Raw genomic sequence first — 18,156 nt, 5'->3', positions numbered from 1 at the left:
AGTTCCTTCATGCTCATATTTGCACCCAAAAATGCAATCAAGGTTATTCCAACTACCTGGAAAATGCTGCTTAATTAAAACAGACCCTTTCTTTCATTAAGAGGAGGAAGAAGAGGAGGAGGAGGAAGAGGAGAAAGAGGAGGAAGAAGAGGAAGAGAAAGAGGAGGAGGAAGAGAAGGAAGAAGAGAATAAGATTGATCCTAAGATTCCCATAAGCCACCCTGTACTGCTTCAGCCTGGTTATGAGGACAGTATGTTTCTTCTGTCTCTGGCTGAAGAAGAAGGGGCAATAGACGGCACACTCAAAACAACAGAAGAAGACCTGGTCAGAAGTGGCAGGCACGATTCATTTTTTTTTTCCTCCTTCCTCCTCAACAAAATGGTTGGAAGAGGATAGGGGGAAGGGAGATAGGGAAGGGGGAGGGGACCCACCTCCAGTGTCATTTCCATCAAAACCTTATAAAGCTTGGATCATCTGACTTCACCTAAGAAGCCAGGTCCATTTCCTGTACTCAGAAAGCACAGTAGTTCTGTGGCTTACAAAATTATGGCCCAACTTTTCCCTTTGTTCCAGCAAAAGACTTCCTTGAGAAAGCAGTAATCCTTTAAAGCTTCCCAGTGCAAAGGTCTCCCCTGGTTTGTATTCCCCCATCCCCATCCCCCAGAGGAAAAGCTCAGTCACATCACAAGGCATGTCTTGGTTCCAAGCTGCACCGGGGCTCAAGGCTCCTGGTGAGGAAAGAAAACTGGTCATTTGAACATCCTTTCCTGGGATCTGTCTGAAGTGTAGACAAGCAGCAAAGATGAATATTAATATGCCTTCCATCATCAAAAGCTATTGCATACCCAAAGGATGATAAATATTTTAATCAGTTTTCAGCTTGTCTGGCGGAAGTCAGTTTATTCCTCGGGGATTTTCTAGTTCTGTGCCCAAAACCTGTCCAGTGCACTCAGCTTTCTCTGTATTTTGAAATTAACCACAACAAAGTTCAAGCTTTGCTACAGAAGTCGTTTAATTTTGACATGATTTTACTCTATTGCTTTTTTTTTTTTTTTTTTTTTTTTTTTTTTTTTTTTTTTTTAGAGTAGGGAACTCTAAGACATGAATGATGCCAAGAAAGGAGACAAAGCACTGCCTTCTTAAGTTGTGGCAATACAATGACTCTGGGAAAGTAAAAGCCTATTTCTCCCATTAAAAAAAAAAAAAAAAATCCCCATATTTACACAAGTCATTTGCCAGTGATTTCTCAATCTCCTCAGCTAGAAATGCCAAAGGCACACAACCTGCCTCTACTCTCACACTGTGCTCTCAAAGCTGCTGCACAGGCAGATGGCTGTCAGCGTTGTCCTGAGGTCCCTCTAAGTGGAGAACCTATTCTAAAATATCCCTTTAAATTAGGAGGTCATTTTGAGGAAGCTTATTAGAGGTCAGGCTTCCCCACACAGCGGGATGAATCAGAACACTGACCTCACCTTTGGTTCTCCCTTCTGTAAGTGTACCGTAAGCACCTACTGTGTGCCAGCATACCAGGAGCTGGGAATGTAAGTAAAGCTGTCAGCTTCTCTGCTGCCCAGTGAGAGGGGAGACTGGATTGAGTCGAAGCAGCCTATAAAGACATTCCCTGGCTAATGGTGAGGTGCTAGGAGCAAGCAGAGAGGGCAAGGCACCCTGCAAGGAGAGTGAACTCAGCCAGAGAAGCTCCCTCCAAGGATGAGACAGTGTGCAGTGAAGGAATGGGGAAAGCAAAGTAGAGAATATTCCAGAGGCAAAAATAAACACAAAGACATCGGCAGAAGTGTGGGTTCTGCGGATTTCTGAGTGCCATGGGAGGTCTGGACCAGGCCAGTGACTTCCATTTTAAAGGAGCCCTAGCTGAAGATAGGAAGCTGGTAGAGTTTACTAGACGCTGGAAGGCTGGTTACAGAAGGTTTCCACAGCGGCTAAGCTGTGTTCACAGGAGGTGGTGAGGGCTGGTCAGGTGACAAGTGTATTTGGAAAAGAGTTTTTTTAGACTTGGAGTTCAATCAAGAGTACACCTAAGCTTAGGCTGAACAACTGGATACTCAGTTATTGACCTGTGAGACCTGGGAGACGGCTCAGGGATTTGAGAGGTGCCTTATCTGAAGCACTTGCTACAGGGTGGTGTCCACCTATCCCAACTATTACACAGTGCCCAGGATACGACTCTCCGGTCCCTAGGAAACATGGATTTACTGTGGGCATCATGGGTTGTCCTACTGCCACTTTCTACGAAGCTCACTGCTACCTGCATTAGCAGTTCAGGGTGGTGGCTCTCACCTTCCCAATGCTGTGTCCCGTAATACAGTCCCACATGCTGTGGTGACCCCCAGCCATAACATTATTTTGTTGCTACATCATAACTGTAAATTTGCTCCTGTTGTAAATTGTAATGTAAATATTTTCAGAAATGGAGATTCTTTTTTTTTTTTCCCCGAAGGGGTTATAAGCTACAGGGTGAGAAGAACTGGTTTAGGGGCATTAAATAAAATGCAACCGCTTAGTTCCCCCAAACATCTGTTAACATCTGATGAATAATTATGGGCATTTTGTAATTCCTCATTTAAATCAGCAACGCTTGAGTAACAGGGCTATTACACTATCAAGAAACCAGGAGCTCCAAGTCCCTACAGCTAAAGCAGATATGACTTCAGAACCCCCATTTCTTCATTAGCAAGCTAATTTTGTTAACCAATCAAAACCAAGCAGGAGATCATCTATCTGAGCCTTTGAAACATACCGAGAAAATATTTACGAGTGAGATGGTCACAGGTGGTTCCAGATGAGGCTGAGATCATGAGAGAAAATGCAATCATAATTTACTTGTTAGGTAAAAATGGAATTAAAGCCATCACTGAGCAGTGACTACAGAAGTGCTTTCAGGAGAACCAAAAGGCAGCATCTCACAGCCCTCTTCTGAAGCGTGCAGGCTCCTTACTTTTCAGGTGTTGATGAGGAAAAACAGGATTGTGTTACGCCACCCTTGATGTCTAGGAGAGGCACCGCATGTGCTCCTGTAGTTCTCACAGAAGCGAGGGGTTAGCAATATGAGCGCATTTTCCATGGGGACACTTTTACGAACTATGACAAGATTCCCAGTCCCACCCCACAAATATGTAACACTCCGTGTGGGAACATTGCAAGAGTAGCACTGTGCTCCATGTGCCTGTGAGTCCTGTTGGCTCTGGGACAGAACTGGGGGTGGAGGTAGAACCGCAACAGAAACCTCTGAGCAAGGGGAGTCACACCAACCCCCAGAACCCTATTCTGCTTGCACTGTGTAGCTAGTCTACAAGCCCTCTCTGGAGGCCACTATAACAACGTTCTTCAGAAGGCAACAGTTTTGGGGACCACTCATTAGCTAACTTGGGGATTAAAACAGCAAAAAACAAATGAAATGAAGATAATATTCAAAGTAAGTGGGGACAGCATCTTGGGAGAGGTTGCTTCCTCTTTAAAGCTGTTCACTTATTTTTATAACACTTCATTCTGTGTACTGTGATTCACTTAGGACACAGCACAGGTTGTTTTCTATCAGGTGAATGACAAACCAGAGAGTAATTCAAGGAACACCCCACCAAGCCCTCTGACAAAGCGGGGGGGGGGTGGGGGGGGGAGGATGGTGTATGATGTGGTAGTCTTTGTCTTTCCTGGGAAAAACAGAAATTACTGACATAGCAGTCTGGGTTTCTGAATTCACACATGCGTGTTATGGCCTGCTTGTCAAAGTGACCCAAAATAGAGGCTACCACAGTTCCCGCAGGAGAAGTGGGAGAGCTTTTTTTTACACCCTTTACCCAGATTTGAATTTCATAGTAGTTAAAAACATTTAAAACATGATACATCTGAGGTTTTGTTTTAACAAATATAATATATAAAAACTGTGTCTGTGCCTTGCATGTGTCTGTGCCATGCATGTGTGTCTGTGCCATGCATGTGTGTGTGCCATGCACCTGTGTACTTAATGAAGGTGGGCAAAATGTGTCAAATGCTCTGGTGTCAAGGTGCAAACAGAAACCCTCCCTGATTATCTCAGGCTTTCTCTCTGGGCACTAGCAGGGGTTAAGAGACACGGCACGCTTTCACTTGGCATTTCCAAGCTCCTGTCACATTTTCTATGATTTGAGTCTTGCTCTTGTGTTTAGAACAGAGGTGGTAACCGAGTCCTCTGAGTGTCCCTCGCACATCCTAACACTGGGCACTCAAACGCTCCGCTCATATCGCTCATGCAAGGGTTAAGAACGGAAAGTCTACCACTGGCCGGCTCTGATGTTCCTGGAGATACTGTCACTGGATGTATCCTCAGTAGAATTCTATTCAACACCTCTGTCTTTAAGTACAAAGCTGCAGGCTGTAGCAGCTTTAAGAAACATAAGTACCCCTTTTTTCTGCACACAGTATCTGTGTGTGAAATTCTCTAAAGGGGTTTAAGTATTTACCCTGAACACTATCAGCTGCTTTCTAAATTTTTCCTTATCCAGTTGCAAAACACTTCAAAGAGAATCACAAACACGGGCTTTTGTGCCTCCCATGCACACTCTGCTCGGGAGGCTTAAGTCTGAATTCTCTTGGAATTGTATTATTTCCCCCGCCCCCAAAAAGGACAGGGCACACACACTTAGGAAAAAAAAAAATCATTACTAAGTCTGTAGCAGCTGGGGGCAGGAGCTGTTCTAAGAGAAACTCAAAAAATCTATCAAGAGCCCAAAACACTTTAGAAAGGAGTTCAATGTTAAATTACACATAAGACGACCTCCCTCCCTCCAGGTATTTTTGCTTTTAGAACAGAACTGTGGAAAACTGGAGCTGAGGGGTGGGTCCAAAGAACCAAGTGAATGTCTTAAGGATGACCAAAAATGTAAGTCAGGGGTTGTAGCTTTTCCCAATTTCCAAAGATAAACACAAAGGCCCTGAAATACTGTGTTCCAGAATTTGAATTATTGGGTGCTTCTAACTGTTTAACCTGCTTCCAATCTAGGCTTATCTTGAGCCACTCGGCAATGTCCCAGTCAAAAGAGGGAGAGCGGAATTTAAATCTTGATTGAAAACCACCAGACATTTCATACCAGATCTTAAATTACTAAAATATACTCTGCTCTTAAATTAGAAATACTGACCCTAGGGATGGCAAGATAGCTCAGTGGTTGAGAGCTTGTTGGGCTCTTGCAGAGGACCCAGGTTCAAATCCCAGCACCCACGCTGGTTGGCTCATAACCACCTCTAACTCCAGCTCCAGAAGGAGCTGGCCTCTGGCCTCTGAGGGTACATGCATTCATTTATACAAATTCATACATTGATAATGCACACAATTAAGGATGAAAATAAATATAAAAATGAAAATAGAAATGTTGAAAAATGGGGAGACAAGGTTATGTGAGCATGTGTAATTTAGTATTCACAGGAATACTTATGAGGAGAGGAAAATATATACATATATAAATATACATACTGTATCTCGGTGATTTTACCATTAACATGAGTCTGAAATATTATTTATATTTTATTGTTATATTCCTCCAGCCCCCTAAAATCTTTAATTTAGGAGGAATTTTAATATGAATTTACTTGCGTTGTCATCTAAATACCATTATGTTTGATATATATTTCAGCGCATAACAGCAGCCTTGTTCTTCTGTTCACTTATAAAGAACTTTCTCCACAGCTACAGTGACAGCTTCATTAGCCTTTCCCCAAACAAATAAACAAAACTGCTCTTTGCCTCACTCATTCCAGGCAACAGTGAGAGCCACAGACCCATCCCTGCAGCAGCAGGCTGCCTCCAGAACAAGCTTCCTGATGATTTGTGCAGACCACAATGACAAGCACAGAAGCATGACTCACCTGGAATTAAACTATTATAAATAACTTGTCAGGGATGCCTTTACATTCTGAAGAACATTTCTCTGTTAAAACTTTAACAACAAGAACCTGGTTATGTTATGAAATGAAACACCCACTCCTTTGCCATATCTCTCTGCTCTCCTGGGCCAAATTCTAACACAAATGGGCAAATTAAATGTAGCCCATAGCTTACCTAACATAATTACATGTTGTATTTTACACTGATTCAAAACGGATACACTAAAATAATCCAGCCTTGGCTCGCACCCACTACGGTTGGCAAAGGTTACTAAGGCCAATCGCCATGCACAGGCTGCTACTGTGGCCCTTGGACTGTTGGGACAGGAAATGGTCAAAGGCACGGAGGATAAGCAGGAGCCACTCTTTCCCCCAAAAGGAAAAGCAACAGTAATAAAGTGCATGAAAAAATGCCCACAGTACATGAGCTACCGGCTCCTCTCAGGGCGCCTCCTCGGGAAGCTCCTCGGGAATAATTCCTCTGGATTGTACAAAACAGAGGTTTTTAAGGTCAAAAGGAAATGAGTAAATGTCACCAATTTAGAGGATTTCAGCCCCGGCATTCTTCTCAGTCTCGCCGTGAATTTGATAGTGTTAAAACATTTTTATAGGTAAAATAAATGTCAGTTTTGCAAAGAGCGATATCAACCCCTGGGAGACAAATGGCCTATCCACTGAATCTCAGGCTACAGTGAGACAGCGCTGCCTCACAGGAGACTTGAGCTTTTCACACTCCTCTTCAGCCCGCAAGAAAAGCTTGTGTGGGTTTCTTTCAAATGCTAACTCTCCTGTCCTGAAGTGTCTCCTCATAATATGATAATCTTGGATGAGAGGTAGGCTGAAAAAACATAATAAAACACAAATATGTGACTAGTGTTCAACTGTTAGGATGCTTCTTGAGTGCAGAGCAAAGAAGGCAAGAAAGGTGTGACTAAGGTGCAAAGGGTCAGGCTGCCCCGGGCTCAACGCTCAATAAATTTGCCAAGTAATATTCAGGGGAGAGGTGATGTTTTATCCGAATGTCATTCAAATATAAGGTTTAACATTTACATCACAAGAGCAAGCACACAAACTGTCCTCCCTCCGGGAGAGAAGCAGTAAGAATAAGCAGTGAGCCAGGGCATGCTTGCTGGGACAGGGAATGGGGAGCAGAGGCCAGGGGAGTCTACGTTCAGCTGACTAAACTTTCTGAAAAATGTGGCTGGTTATGACATGTGCAGCAATTACCACTAATGGGGGAACAGCTATTTCAAAATTCATTTTCCATTCTCCTATACTATAGGCTTCTGGAGACAGCCCCTCCCAAGCACATGAGAAAAAGGAGAGGACGATAGACAGAAATTACAGTGCACACCTCTTCCCTGGTACAAGGGCCATCAAAGGCCGCTTTACTCATACGCAAAAGGGAGAAACCAATGCACGCACTGCCCAAGGTGGCAGCAGGTCTTCTTTCTCTCACTCCAAAGGACGTATGTGTGCTACAGAACAGACAAAGATGCACTGATCAAAGACACCTTTTCACAACATGCAGTCCGTTACTCAAAAACTCAAGGGGATAACAAGGAATCACTTGTCTAAAATCATAATAATTTGGAGTAATATATTTCATGGAAGAAAAGTTTGAACCATCAAGAAATGCCCTTTCGATTAGCTTAATTCCACAGAATCTAAATGTGCACCAAACACTGCATTTTTTGAAGTGAAATTGCTGTTGAATCTGTGAACCCACAACTGATTTCCTGTGTTATGGAATCTTGAAGATTACAGCTAACTTGAAGCAACAGGGGTAATTCTTGGCAGTTAATGGGACATTTATATGCATTTTCCTGAAAGGCAGCATCTTGGGACCTCCAACTGGCAGCTCAACATTGCCCCCTACTGCTTACAAGTTAAACCAAAGAGCTGGAGCAAGGCTGACAGAGCCAGACTCCTCTCCAGCCAATGCCTATCTAGCCCCAATACCCAAATACCACATGGCATCGCACTAAGAGCCACAGCGCCAGGGACTTTTCCAGAGATTATTCTCTGCTGTCTCTTTCAATAGCAAAAATAATTTATCATGAGTTTATTAGAAATCTTTTTTTAAAGGCCTAAAGCAATGCTTCAACTTAATTTAGAAGAAACATCCCTTTTATCTTGGCCCAATCCCTCACTCTGCTGATAATGATCCAACTGTGGTATGCAGGGGAAGACACTGAAACATTGGTTTTTTGTTTTTTTTTTTTTTTTTTTTTTTTTTTTTTTTTTTTTTTTTTCTTCAGTAAAGAACAGAGCTCTGGAAAATTCTCCAGACTGCTACTCCTTTAGAGGTTTTTTGTTTTGGATCTCTTTCTCGCTTTTTTCTTTACTTTTTTTCAGTATAAAATATAATAAAAAGATTCTTCCTTTAACTGATTACCACTCCTACCAAATGTGTGTGGTCATATATTGAGACCGACACATATCTACAGTCATCTGTGAATTAATAATGAACGTCGCTGTGTGATCACAATACTAAGCATTTTCATTGGGGGTGGAATACTTCTAAAATAAAAACTTTTTAAAATGTGTTTTTTTGTTTTTGTTTTTTTAATTGCTGGAGAGATCGCTTAGTAGTTAGAAAGCACTGGCTGCTCTTCCAGAGGACCCAGGTTCAATTCCCAGCACCCACACGGTAGATCACAACTCTCTGTTAAGTCCAGTTCTAGGAGATCAGACACTCTCACACAAATACATGCAGGCAAAGTACCAATGTACATAAAATGAATAAAAAATTTATCTTACAAAATTACTGAGGTTTTTTTCCCCCTATTTCTAAGTCTTAGTTTACAACTTGATAAGATTATACTTTCAACATCAGGTTGACATCTAACAATTAGGCCTCAGCAAGCAGAATCCTAAGTGCCTATGTAAAATGAACAAACCCCAAAAGTTCACACAAGTGAAGTTGTACACATCCTATAAAGACAGCATTTCCTCCCCAGGCTTGGCTCAGGAGCTGAGCTAGCCAGACAGAGAGGGAATCGTCATCATCTCCGAGCTGGCCACACGGTGCCCTGTACTAACCCAGGGTTTGGAGAAATCTGCCATTGGGATTATTACTACACTAGAGAGCAATGGTCCCCTTTCCCAGAGGCTAATCCATGCAAAGGCAAGTCTGAATGATCTCAGAGATACGCATTCTGATCCATACTCTTAAGCTGAGGTCTTCATACTTGGAACTTGATATTTTCATAAGACAGGGATTACTGAAGATATAATGTTATCAAATGATATCAAAGATATAATCTTTATCAAAACAATCACACTAAGTTGGCTGGCCAAGTAGACACTTTTGGAGGTGACAGACAGGTCTCAGTGTGGGCTATGACTGGAGCGCCCTCCATGGGTACATATTTACTTCTCAGCGCAGCAAGCTGTGTACTTTACGCTTGTTTAGTTTCCTGGACTCAACTCTAGGTCCATGAAGCTGCTGGAGAAACAAAATGGGTGGGGACTGCAGACGAGTCACTGCTCTCGCACCCTTCAAACGCTGTGAAGTGTCACTCTCCAGAGGTCGGCAGGCTTTTATCGCCTTTCCTCTACATTCCAAGCCAAGCCTTTGGAGGCAGATCAGTGAGCCGACAAAGGGCAAGAAGCCTAGAGCAGGCCTTCTAGAGTTCAAATCCCAGCTCTCCCACCTACTAGCTGGTGACCTTGGGAAAGTTACATAAAGTTTTTGGGCTCCTGTCTGCTGATAGTAAAAGTGAGACAAAAGTCATGCCTATCACATAGGGTCACCAGGAACATTACGTGAGTTCTCAGTAATCACAAAATCTTTAATGTTCATAAAAATACCACTCGAGCATTTGCTGTTGCTATTGTTATCCAAGCCGAGGCTCCTCAAGTGGCTTCCACCTGCCACCTAGCTGGCATGTCCATGATCTTGTTTCCACAGTTCTAAGACCTATGGTTCCTCCCCAGATAGCCCAGCCTACCCTCTCCTCTCCTCTCCTCATGGTCCTCCAACGAGACCAGCACTTTCCTAGCAGTCAGTGGTAATGACCTGAACCTGACACTGATCTGAACTGTGTACATGTATGTAGAGTACAGGAGAGGAGACCCTGAGAGTACATTTTCTCCTTCCATGGTGTCCTTGCTTGTCCATCACAACATTCCTTTTGCCTTGTTGGTCCCAGGCATAAAACACAGGTTGTCAGGGTTGGTGACAACCTTCTTTATAACTCTGACCCATCTGGCCAAACCATGACTCTTCATTGTTTTTAGGCCCCACAACATGGTTTTATTTTAGCTATTGTAGTACAGGATGACCACATCCACTTCTCTTTGCTAAACCGCTGGCTACAGTGAGTAAAAGCATGTGCTCTCTGCAGCCTGTCAGCCTGGGCTTTCATCCGAGCCATCTACTTAGTGGCTCTGGACAAGCAGCTAACTTCTCCATACCTAAGCTCTCACATCTGTATGTTAGGGCTCACAGTGCTGTCCACATCAATTGTTGTAAGGATAAAACCGCAAATGAATGTGGGGGTGCTTTTGTTACCCTGTTCTCATGCCGTGTCCCAGCTCATGTCTGGGGGGGGTGCCTTCTGTGAAGAACATCAGAAATGTTTCCTGAAACAGGCTGAGGCATTACTGACAGAACTGCAGGCTGCTCCCATTACAGGAGATAACCTACACAGCTGTTTAGATTGACAACGTATATGGAAATTAGACGGCGGGAGGTCTGCACAGTGCAGTGCCCCAGAGAGCGTGCTTAGACCTCATGCCCTTACCACATTCTCCATCTTCTTCCACAGCCCCTCCAGCTGAGTCATGGGCTCACACCACCAATCAGTGCAGAGTTTGTATCGATTTCCTTGAAACCAGAACTGCCTCAGCCACTCAAACTCGACCTGTGGACCAGAACAAGAAGGTGGTGGTTATAATGTCCTTGTGATAGACCAACAAGGACAATGGCGTCCCTGCTCAAAGTCTCTTTTGGCAACTTAATAGACAGACGGTGAGAGAGGCGAGAAAAGGTTGACCTAAGCAGTTCCCAACACATCCTGGGATCTCCAGAGCATTCTGAAAGCCAAGAAAATGGAACTCTCAGAGTTGAGGGCCTGCTAGGATGACAGCTCAGGTCAGGCTACATGTTTTAGGCATATGGGACAAATATTCAGATCCTGCAGTATAAGCAGCAGCCACTGTATGCAATGGAAAGTCATAACAGAGTAATTAAACATCCTTAGTAAAAGCTAAGAAGGCCATGACATGGAGAGATACTAAAAGTATCATGTGCCAGTTTCTTAGACTGAAAATAAAGAACTTACCCAAAGGCCAGGAGAAGCTGGTGACTTTAGTCACGTAAGCAAACAATATATCATTAGTTATAGAGGCATTCAACATCCTATGCAGCCATTAAGGTTCTCACTTGGTGACTCAGTAAGGGACAATTACAACCTGCAATAGTAGCAAAGGCTGAAGGCACCGAAAAGGTTCTTTTCTGTGAAGCTACTAAGCTGTTTGTGTTGACCACCTCCTCCTCCCCACAGGATGTAATCACACCTTCTCCAGGCTCAGTACTGTCCTGTAAGCAGAGCTACAGCTACAATACTAACAGCAGTAGGAACCCAGGGTGAAGCCAAACATCCCTTCCCATTTCTGGGTTTCAGAAGAATAGAGGCTCTGAGACTAGAAAAACACAAGAAGGAGCCTGAAGACATTTTGCTGTCAAACTGGAGCCAAAATGGCAGGACAGGAGATGAGACGATAAAGCCAGGACCCGAGGGGACTGGGGAGAGAGGCTTCCCTCTCAGAGGCCAAGGGGAGGGGGAGTTGGGGGAGGGGGAAGAACTCTTCGAGAGGGGGACTGGGGGACAGCATTTGGGATGTAAATAAATAATTTTTAAAAATGCATTTAGATTAAGTACAGAGGTTGACGAGTATATAAATGGGCAAAATATATGTAAAACTCACATAATAACAATTGTCACAGTCAAGATGTATGACACTTACATAACCATGGAAATATAACATGAACTCCTATGTTCTAAGGCCATTTCCTACACCCAGCCCGGGTCTGAGCAGCTTTGTCTATATGTTACTTTGCTGGAATGTCAAATGAACATATTTGTGAATTAAAAAAAAAAAAGTCAGGTCCAGGAGATAGTTTCTGACTGGATGATCTATCTCAAAGCCCCTTTCTGCTCCAGCCAGTTCAGGCTTAGGTGTCTGATCCTTGCTGTGGCAACAATCTCAATGCACACAGATCAGATTCTGACCAACACTTTACACCTGAGTCTTCTATGGCTTGTCTTCCACTTGAACATCAAACTATAGCATCAAAGCAGAACTGCATCCCACCCCAAACTCCTTTTTACTTTTGCCCTACAAAGAAGTGTCCAGCGACCCCAGCTCCATGCTGTGCTGTCTGCTTTGCAGAGTGATCACGTTCCACACGGAGCTGGGCTACTGTCACCATGTTCTGTGAGCACAGAAGACTTCCATTTGTTTTTCCACACTGAACTTCCATGAGGCAAACAAAAAGCAACTTGTGAAGATTAGCAACGGTGACAACGGCTCAAGTAAGAAACTGGAGAAGACCTAGTTTAATGGAAAGGTTTCGGTTTACGCTAAATAAATGTTTGTTTGATGTGTAGAACTGATTTCAGCTAAAGCTGTTTAAACAAAACAAAACAGGAATGTGGGCCACATTAAGACAGTTGCTAAACCTTTCTCTGTGGTGTTAAAAGGCAGTGGTTAACAGGAGCTAAATCCAAGGACTTTGAAAGGAGGAGGAATATGGCCACAGTTCAGCTTTAGTGAGGATCCAGCTTTAGCAGTGCATCCACTACAAGAGAAAAGAGAGCCTTTTAAAGGGCTGCGTGAAAGCGCTCACACTGTCAGGCAGCCTGTTGCTGGCAGAGCCTCAAGCCCGACTGTGAGGAGAGGTGAGATGCTCTCAACGCCTCCCCAACCCTTGTGCTGCTTATTACTATGGAAGAGCACAACACTTGGAAGCCTCGACCACCCTGGAATAGAGAAAATAAAAAGACTACTGTGTGCAGTAAGCCCGTCAACCTATTAGGGCATGGGACTGTACTTCTGTGGAGAGCTTGGAAGCAGGAAGACGGCCATGGAGGACTCTGCCACAGGACAAGAAAGCAAAAGCAGGGCCTGGTCATGCTGACAAATAAAACCTTCTCTTCCTCCTCAGACATACCACATTTTGTTCAGCCCATCAAACTGTGTGTGAGCCCCGGAACCCACACGGTGGAAGGAGACAACTGGTTCCTCTGACCTCTGCATGCATGCCGTGGCCTAAGTTCTTCCAGCCTCCAATCAATCAATCAATCAATCAACCAATCAATCAATCAATGTAGCAACTTCTTTCTCCTCCTCCTCCTCCTCCTCCTCCTCTTCCTCTTCTTCCTCCTTTTATTTTCCTTCTTCAGAATCAGGGTTCTGGATATTCAGGAAAGATAAGACAACTAGGAACCGCTTCCTTGTAATGGATAAATTCCTAGCATATATGAGCTACCAAAATTAAATCAAGAAGATATAAAGCAAGTTAAATCCATAAAAAAAAAATTGATGAAGTAACAACAACAACCTCCAAACCAAGAAAAGCCCAGAACCAGATGAATTCATTGCCAAATTCTACTAAACTCTTAAGGAAGAGCTAACACCAAAGCTCCTCAAAGTGATTCATAAAACAGAAAGAGATGGAAGGCCACCAAACACGGTGAATACAACGATCCCCAAACCAGAGAATAGCAACGAGAGGCTGCAGACTAAACTCACCGGTGAACACAGACACAAGATTTCTTACCAAATGCTTACAGTCTAACAAAACCCACAACCAAATTGGTTCCATTCCAGGTATGCAAGGATGGTTCAACATCAAATACAGATGCAATAAAAAAACATAGATTATGTAGGGGCAGAAATTACAGGGTCACCAGTAGATGCAGAAGAGGCCTTTAACAAATCCCTGACCCTTCATTATGGAATCCTTGAACAAACTACAAACAGACGGAATGTATTTTTGAATACTAAGAGCTACATGTGACAAGCCTATAGCCAATATTTCACTAAATCCTCTACAATCAGGAACAGTGCAAAGCTTTCCACACTTACACTGTCACTCAGTATAGTGCTCCAAACATTAACCAGAGAAGTATGGTAAGACAAAGAAGAAAGAAAGTAAAATAGGAAACAGATAGTCAAATGAACGCTATGTACAGATAACATGACCATAAACATGAGAGGCTATAAAGAGACCACCTTAGAAACTGCTTTCTGCCTTGTGGAAAGACAAAACCAACACACAGAGATTGCCAGTCCTTCCATACACCTCTAAATTGCCAGGAAAGAAAGGCAGGGAAAAGCCCCACTCATGATAACTTAGCCTTCTTCCTCACCAGAGGAGCAAAAGACACTACGATCAAGTAAGAACTGCTGAAAGAACGGAAACCCCGGACGATGGACAGCTCCCCACCAATGCTCACGGACCGACAGGGTATCATGAAAACAGGTACATTACAAATAGTGATCTGTGAATTCAATACAATTTCCTCCAAAAGTCAAGTGACACTGTCCACAGAACTAGAAAAAAAAACTTTCTAAAATTTATACAGAAGCATAAATACTCCAAATAGGTGGAGCAATGCTGAGGAGGCTAAGCCATGCGAAGGAATCACACATATACTCTCAGAGCATACTGTAGAGCCACAGTGACAAAACAGGGAGTGACACAAAGCCAGACCCACTGACAGGGGAATTTAATAGAGCACCCAGAAATAAACCCACACAACTGGGGCCATCCCATGTCTTACAAAGATGTCAGAAGACAGATTAGAAAAATGACATCCTCTTCCATAATGGTGCTGGGAAACCTGGGTATCCACATGGGCAAGAATGAAACAAGATTTAGATTTTTTTTTTTTTTTACCATAAATAAAAATGAATTCAAAGTGGACCAAAGACCTAAATAGAAGACTTGAAATACCAAGAAAGGCAAAAATACTTCAGAATACAGACATAGGCAAGGACTGGAAAAGACCTGAAAAGCACAGAAAATAGCCTACAAGGATTATCAATGAAATTAAAAAGCTTTTGCACAGAGACAAAAACAACCATCAAATTAAAGAGTCAACTCACAGAACAGGAAAACAATATTTTCGAAATATACATCCAAGAGGGAGTTACTACCTAGATTCCAACTGAGCTCCAAGCTGAATACCAAAAAAGTCAAACCACACAGTCAATAAATGAAATAGACTCAACAGACAGCTCTCAAAGGAAGAAATACAAGTGGCCAATAAATGCTTGAAAAAGTATTCAACATCCTTAGCCATTAGCAAAGTGCAAATGAAAGCCACCTGGAAATTCCGCTGCAGCCCAGTTATCAAGAAAATAAATGACAGCACATGGTGGTGAGGCTGCGGGACAACCAGAACCCTTTTGTGGGGGAACATCAATGGGTGCAGTTGTTACAGAATCAATATAGAGGCCGCTCAAAGAAACAAACCAGAATACTATATAGGATGCAGATATACCACTTCTGTACCATTCCTATACCCATGCATACCTGAAGGACTGACTCTAAGTCACCACACTATAGAGATACCTGCACATCTATGTTTAGCCACGCTATTCACAGCAGCAGATATCTGGAACCAGTCACGATGGCTATCAACAGATGAATGTGCTGGGTTTTGGATCCTAGACATGAAGCTCAGGTTCTTACTTAACATATCAAAGTGGACCTGGCCTACAGATTCTCCCAGCATCGTCAGTCTCTACCCTTTACAAGGCATGGCTGCTAAACCCTACCTTGCTATGCCCCGCCCTGGGGCTGGGCTTCCCCTCCCCACGAGGCTCTTCCCTAGTAATCCAGACATCAGGCTCCTCCTCCTCCCCTTTAGGCGGCTCCCTGTCTGCATGTTGATTTCCCTGGCCTAGTTCCTTAGTTCCTTGCCCAAAAGCTGCCCCCAAATAAACCTGCCTTTTGACTCTCAATTCAGCTTGAATTGGCCTAATTTCATCAGGAGCAGAGAAAACCTATTAGAATGGATAAAGAAATTATGATAAACACAGTGGGGGTTACTCAGCTGTAAACAAGACTGTAATCATGGCATTTTCAGGAAAACAATGGAGCTAGAGATCATTATGTTAAGCAAACTAAGGCAGACAAATACACAGCAGAATTTAGATAAAAGTTTGCATTATATATTTATGTGTGCATGCATGCCTACACACACACACACACACACACACACACAGACTAGAAACGGAAGAGACTATGAGACAGAGGAAGAGATCCTAATGGGAGTATGAAACAAGTTAGGGTAAAAAGATCTGTGCAGTTCTGAGAGCCAGGGCGACTCATGGAGACGAGCTGGAATGGACCAGGCAGGAGGGAGGACAGCGGAGGCCAAACAGAGGAGGAAGAGGTGAAAGAAGAAGGCATAAGCATACCCTTCTTAGGCTGAGAGAGGTGGCAAACAAGGCCAGCCTGGAGGCAACTTCGGGAAGGAATAAAGGATGGAGGAAGGAGTGCAGGTGGGGAGTTGGGGTGAGAACAACAAAAGAAAATTGTTTGAGAAATCCCTTAATGAAACCTAAGTCTCTGTAAACAAACAAACATGAACATAAAGCACACACACACAAAAAAAAGATAAAAAATAACACTACTTCCATTACCAAACAACAGTTTGAAAAACAGAAATGGAAGACTTAGGGCTCTGAGGTCAGTGGGAAGGAGGCTGTGCTACAGAAGACCTACACCAGCTGTGAGACAGGGAGAGTCATGCAGCAGCCATATTGGTTTTGTGCTGAGGTTTCCATGCGTTAATAAGGAAATGCCAGGTAAATGCCAGAGTCCTGCCAGGGATGAAGACTATTAGCTAGAGAAGACCACAAGCCCCGGGACTTAATGTCTATCAGCATCTCACCGGCCTGGAGAGTTTTCTGAGCAGAAAGGGTTTTCCATCCCTGCCGGCTCATAGCCTACCCCTCTTCCATGCCAGTTAAGAAGGGGGCTTGAGTCAGGCAGAGGCTGTCTGGTAAGTAGTGTCAGAAGGATGTCATGTTTCTGTGGACAGCAGATCCTACTCAATGGTAAGGCCTGACCTTTTACTTCAGTGCTGGGGTTGGGCGATCAAGGAGTTTTACTCAAATGCCACCTTCACTGCTTTCTCCATTACTAAAAGAATTTCCCCCTTCAAACTCTGGAGATAGGAAAGCTACAAAGTAGGTTTATACGGTCTATTGTTGAATCCCTAAAACAAAAACAAATCAAAGTGTGGCATACTGAGTGACCTAAAAAGCGCCAAGCATGTGAGCAAAGGTCTCCATCCTTTCTCTAGACAACGAAACCCAAAGAGGAAGCTGAGAGCTAGCAGAGAAGAAAGAAAAGACAGAATCTATCAAGAAACCAAAATGCAAACAGGAGACAGAAAGGTTCCACAGGTGACATGGGTCCCCAAGGAGAAGAACAGAGACACGACAGAAGAGCTCCCTGAGGGTCTTGTCAGTCTTCTGCTCACACGTGAACCACACTTCCCAAATTCTGACATGCACAATGGAAACTATTATCCCACCACCTAAGCAATTCCTGTGCAGAGTCAATGAAAGCCCATGAGGAGAAGAAGGTGGACAGCAGCCTGAGGTCCCACTGATCGTGAAAGGCGTTCTGGATCTTCAGAGAACCATGAGAGCAACTGTACAGTGGCTTCCGGTTCACAGCTACAACACAGAGGAGCATGTCCACAACCTTTGTACTTGCACCTGCCTTCTCCTCAGAACAGCCAAAAGAGATGAATGTGGTTTAGTTTTCCCTCAGAAACACCAAGAGACTATGTGAAGGAGAAAGAAATGGGATGCGCCTGCCTGCCTGAACCTCAGGCAGGGAGCACTCCCAGGGAGCACTCCGGGGTTGTGGAACAAAGACTAAAGATCAGCTGGGAAAGTGAGGCATCCCTGTGATCCCCCAGGACTCAGGTGGCTGAAGCAGAAGATTGTAAGTCTGGGTATAGCCTGACCTACATAGCAAGCATCTATCTGGAAAATGATGAAAAGAAGAATCATATTGTAAAACCATTATCACCATATTGGCCCACACTCCTGTAAGCAAGCAGTGCCTGCTTTTTCTATGCCATGTTTGCTTGGACTCTTGATTTGGCCCCGGGTCAGCCACATGGTTTGCTCATGAGGCTGTGCACATGTGCTAAGAGACATATGTCTCACTACAGTATGTGCCTTTTTCCTCAACACCCAGAGCACTAGAGTAGGGCAGTGCTCAGCTCCAGCTG

At 43.7% G+C, this 18,156-nt stretch overlaps 1 protein-coding gene across 2 annotated transcripts in view; it reads right to left on the bottom strand.

Moving 5' to 3' along the window:
• Positions 1 to 18,156, bottom strand: part of Fto (FTO alpha-ketoglutarate dependent dioxygenase) — a 345,735-nt gene that overhangs the window by 172,376 nt on the left and 155,203 nt on the right. For both annotated transcript variants that reach the window (XM_034523083.2, XM_076915616.1), the window contains exon 7: positions 10,630 to 10,749. In XM_034523083.2, coding sequence (XP_034378974.1) covers positions 10,630 to 10,749 — 120 coding nt within the window. The remainder of the gene's footprint in view (positions 1 to 10,629; positions 10,750 to 18,156) is intronic.

The sequence above is a fragment of the Arvicanthis niloticus genome, chromosome 18 (assembly GCF_011762505.2).
Source record: "Arvicanthis niloticus isolate mArvNil1 chromosome 18, mArvNil1.pat.X, whole genome shotgun sequence".
Taxonomy (NCBI): domain Eukaryota; kingdom Metazoa; phylum Chordata; class Mammalia; order Rodentia; family Muridae; genus Arvicanthis; species Arvicanthis niloticus.
Note: the sequence above shows the minus strand (reverse complement) of the source record. Positions and strands in the feature narration are given on the sequence as shown.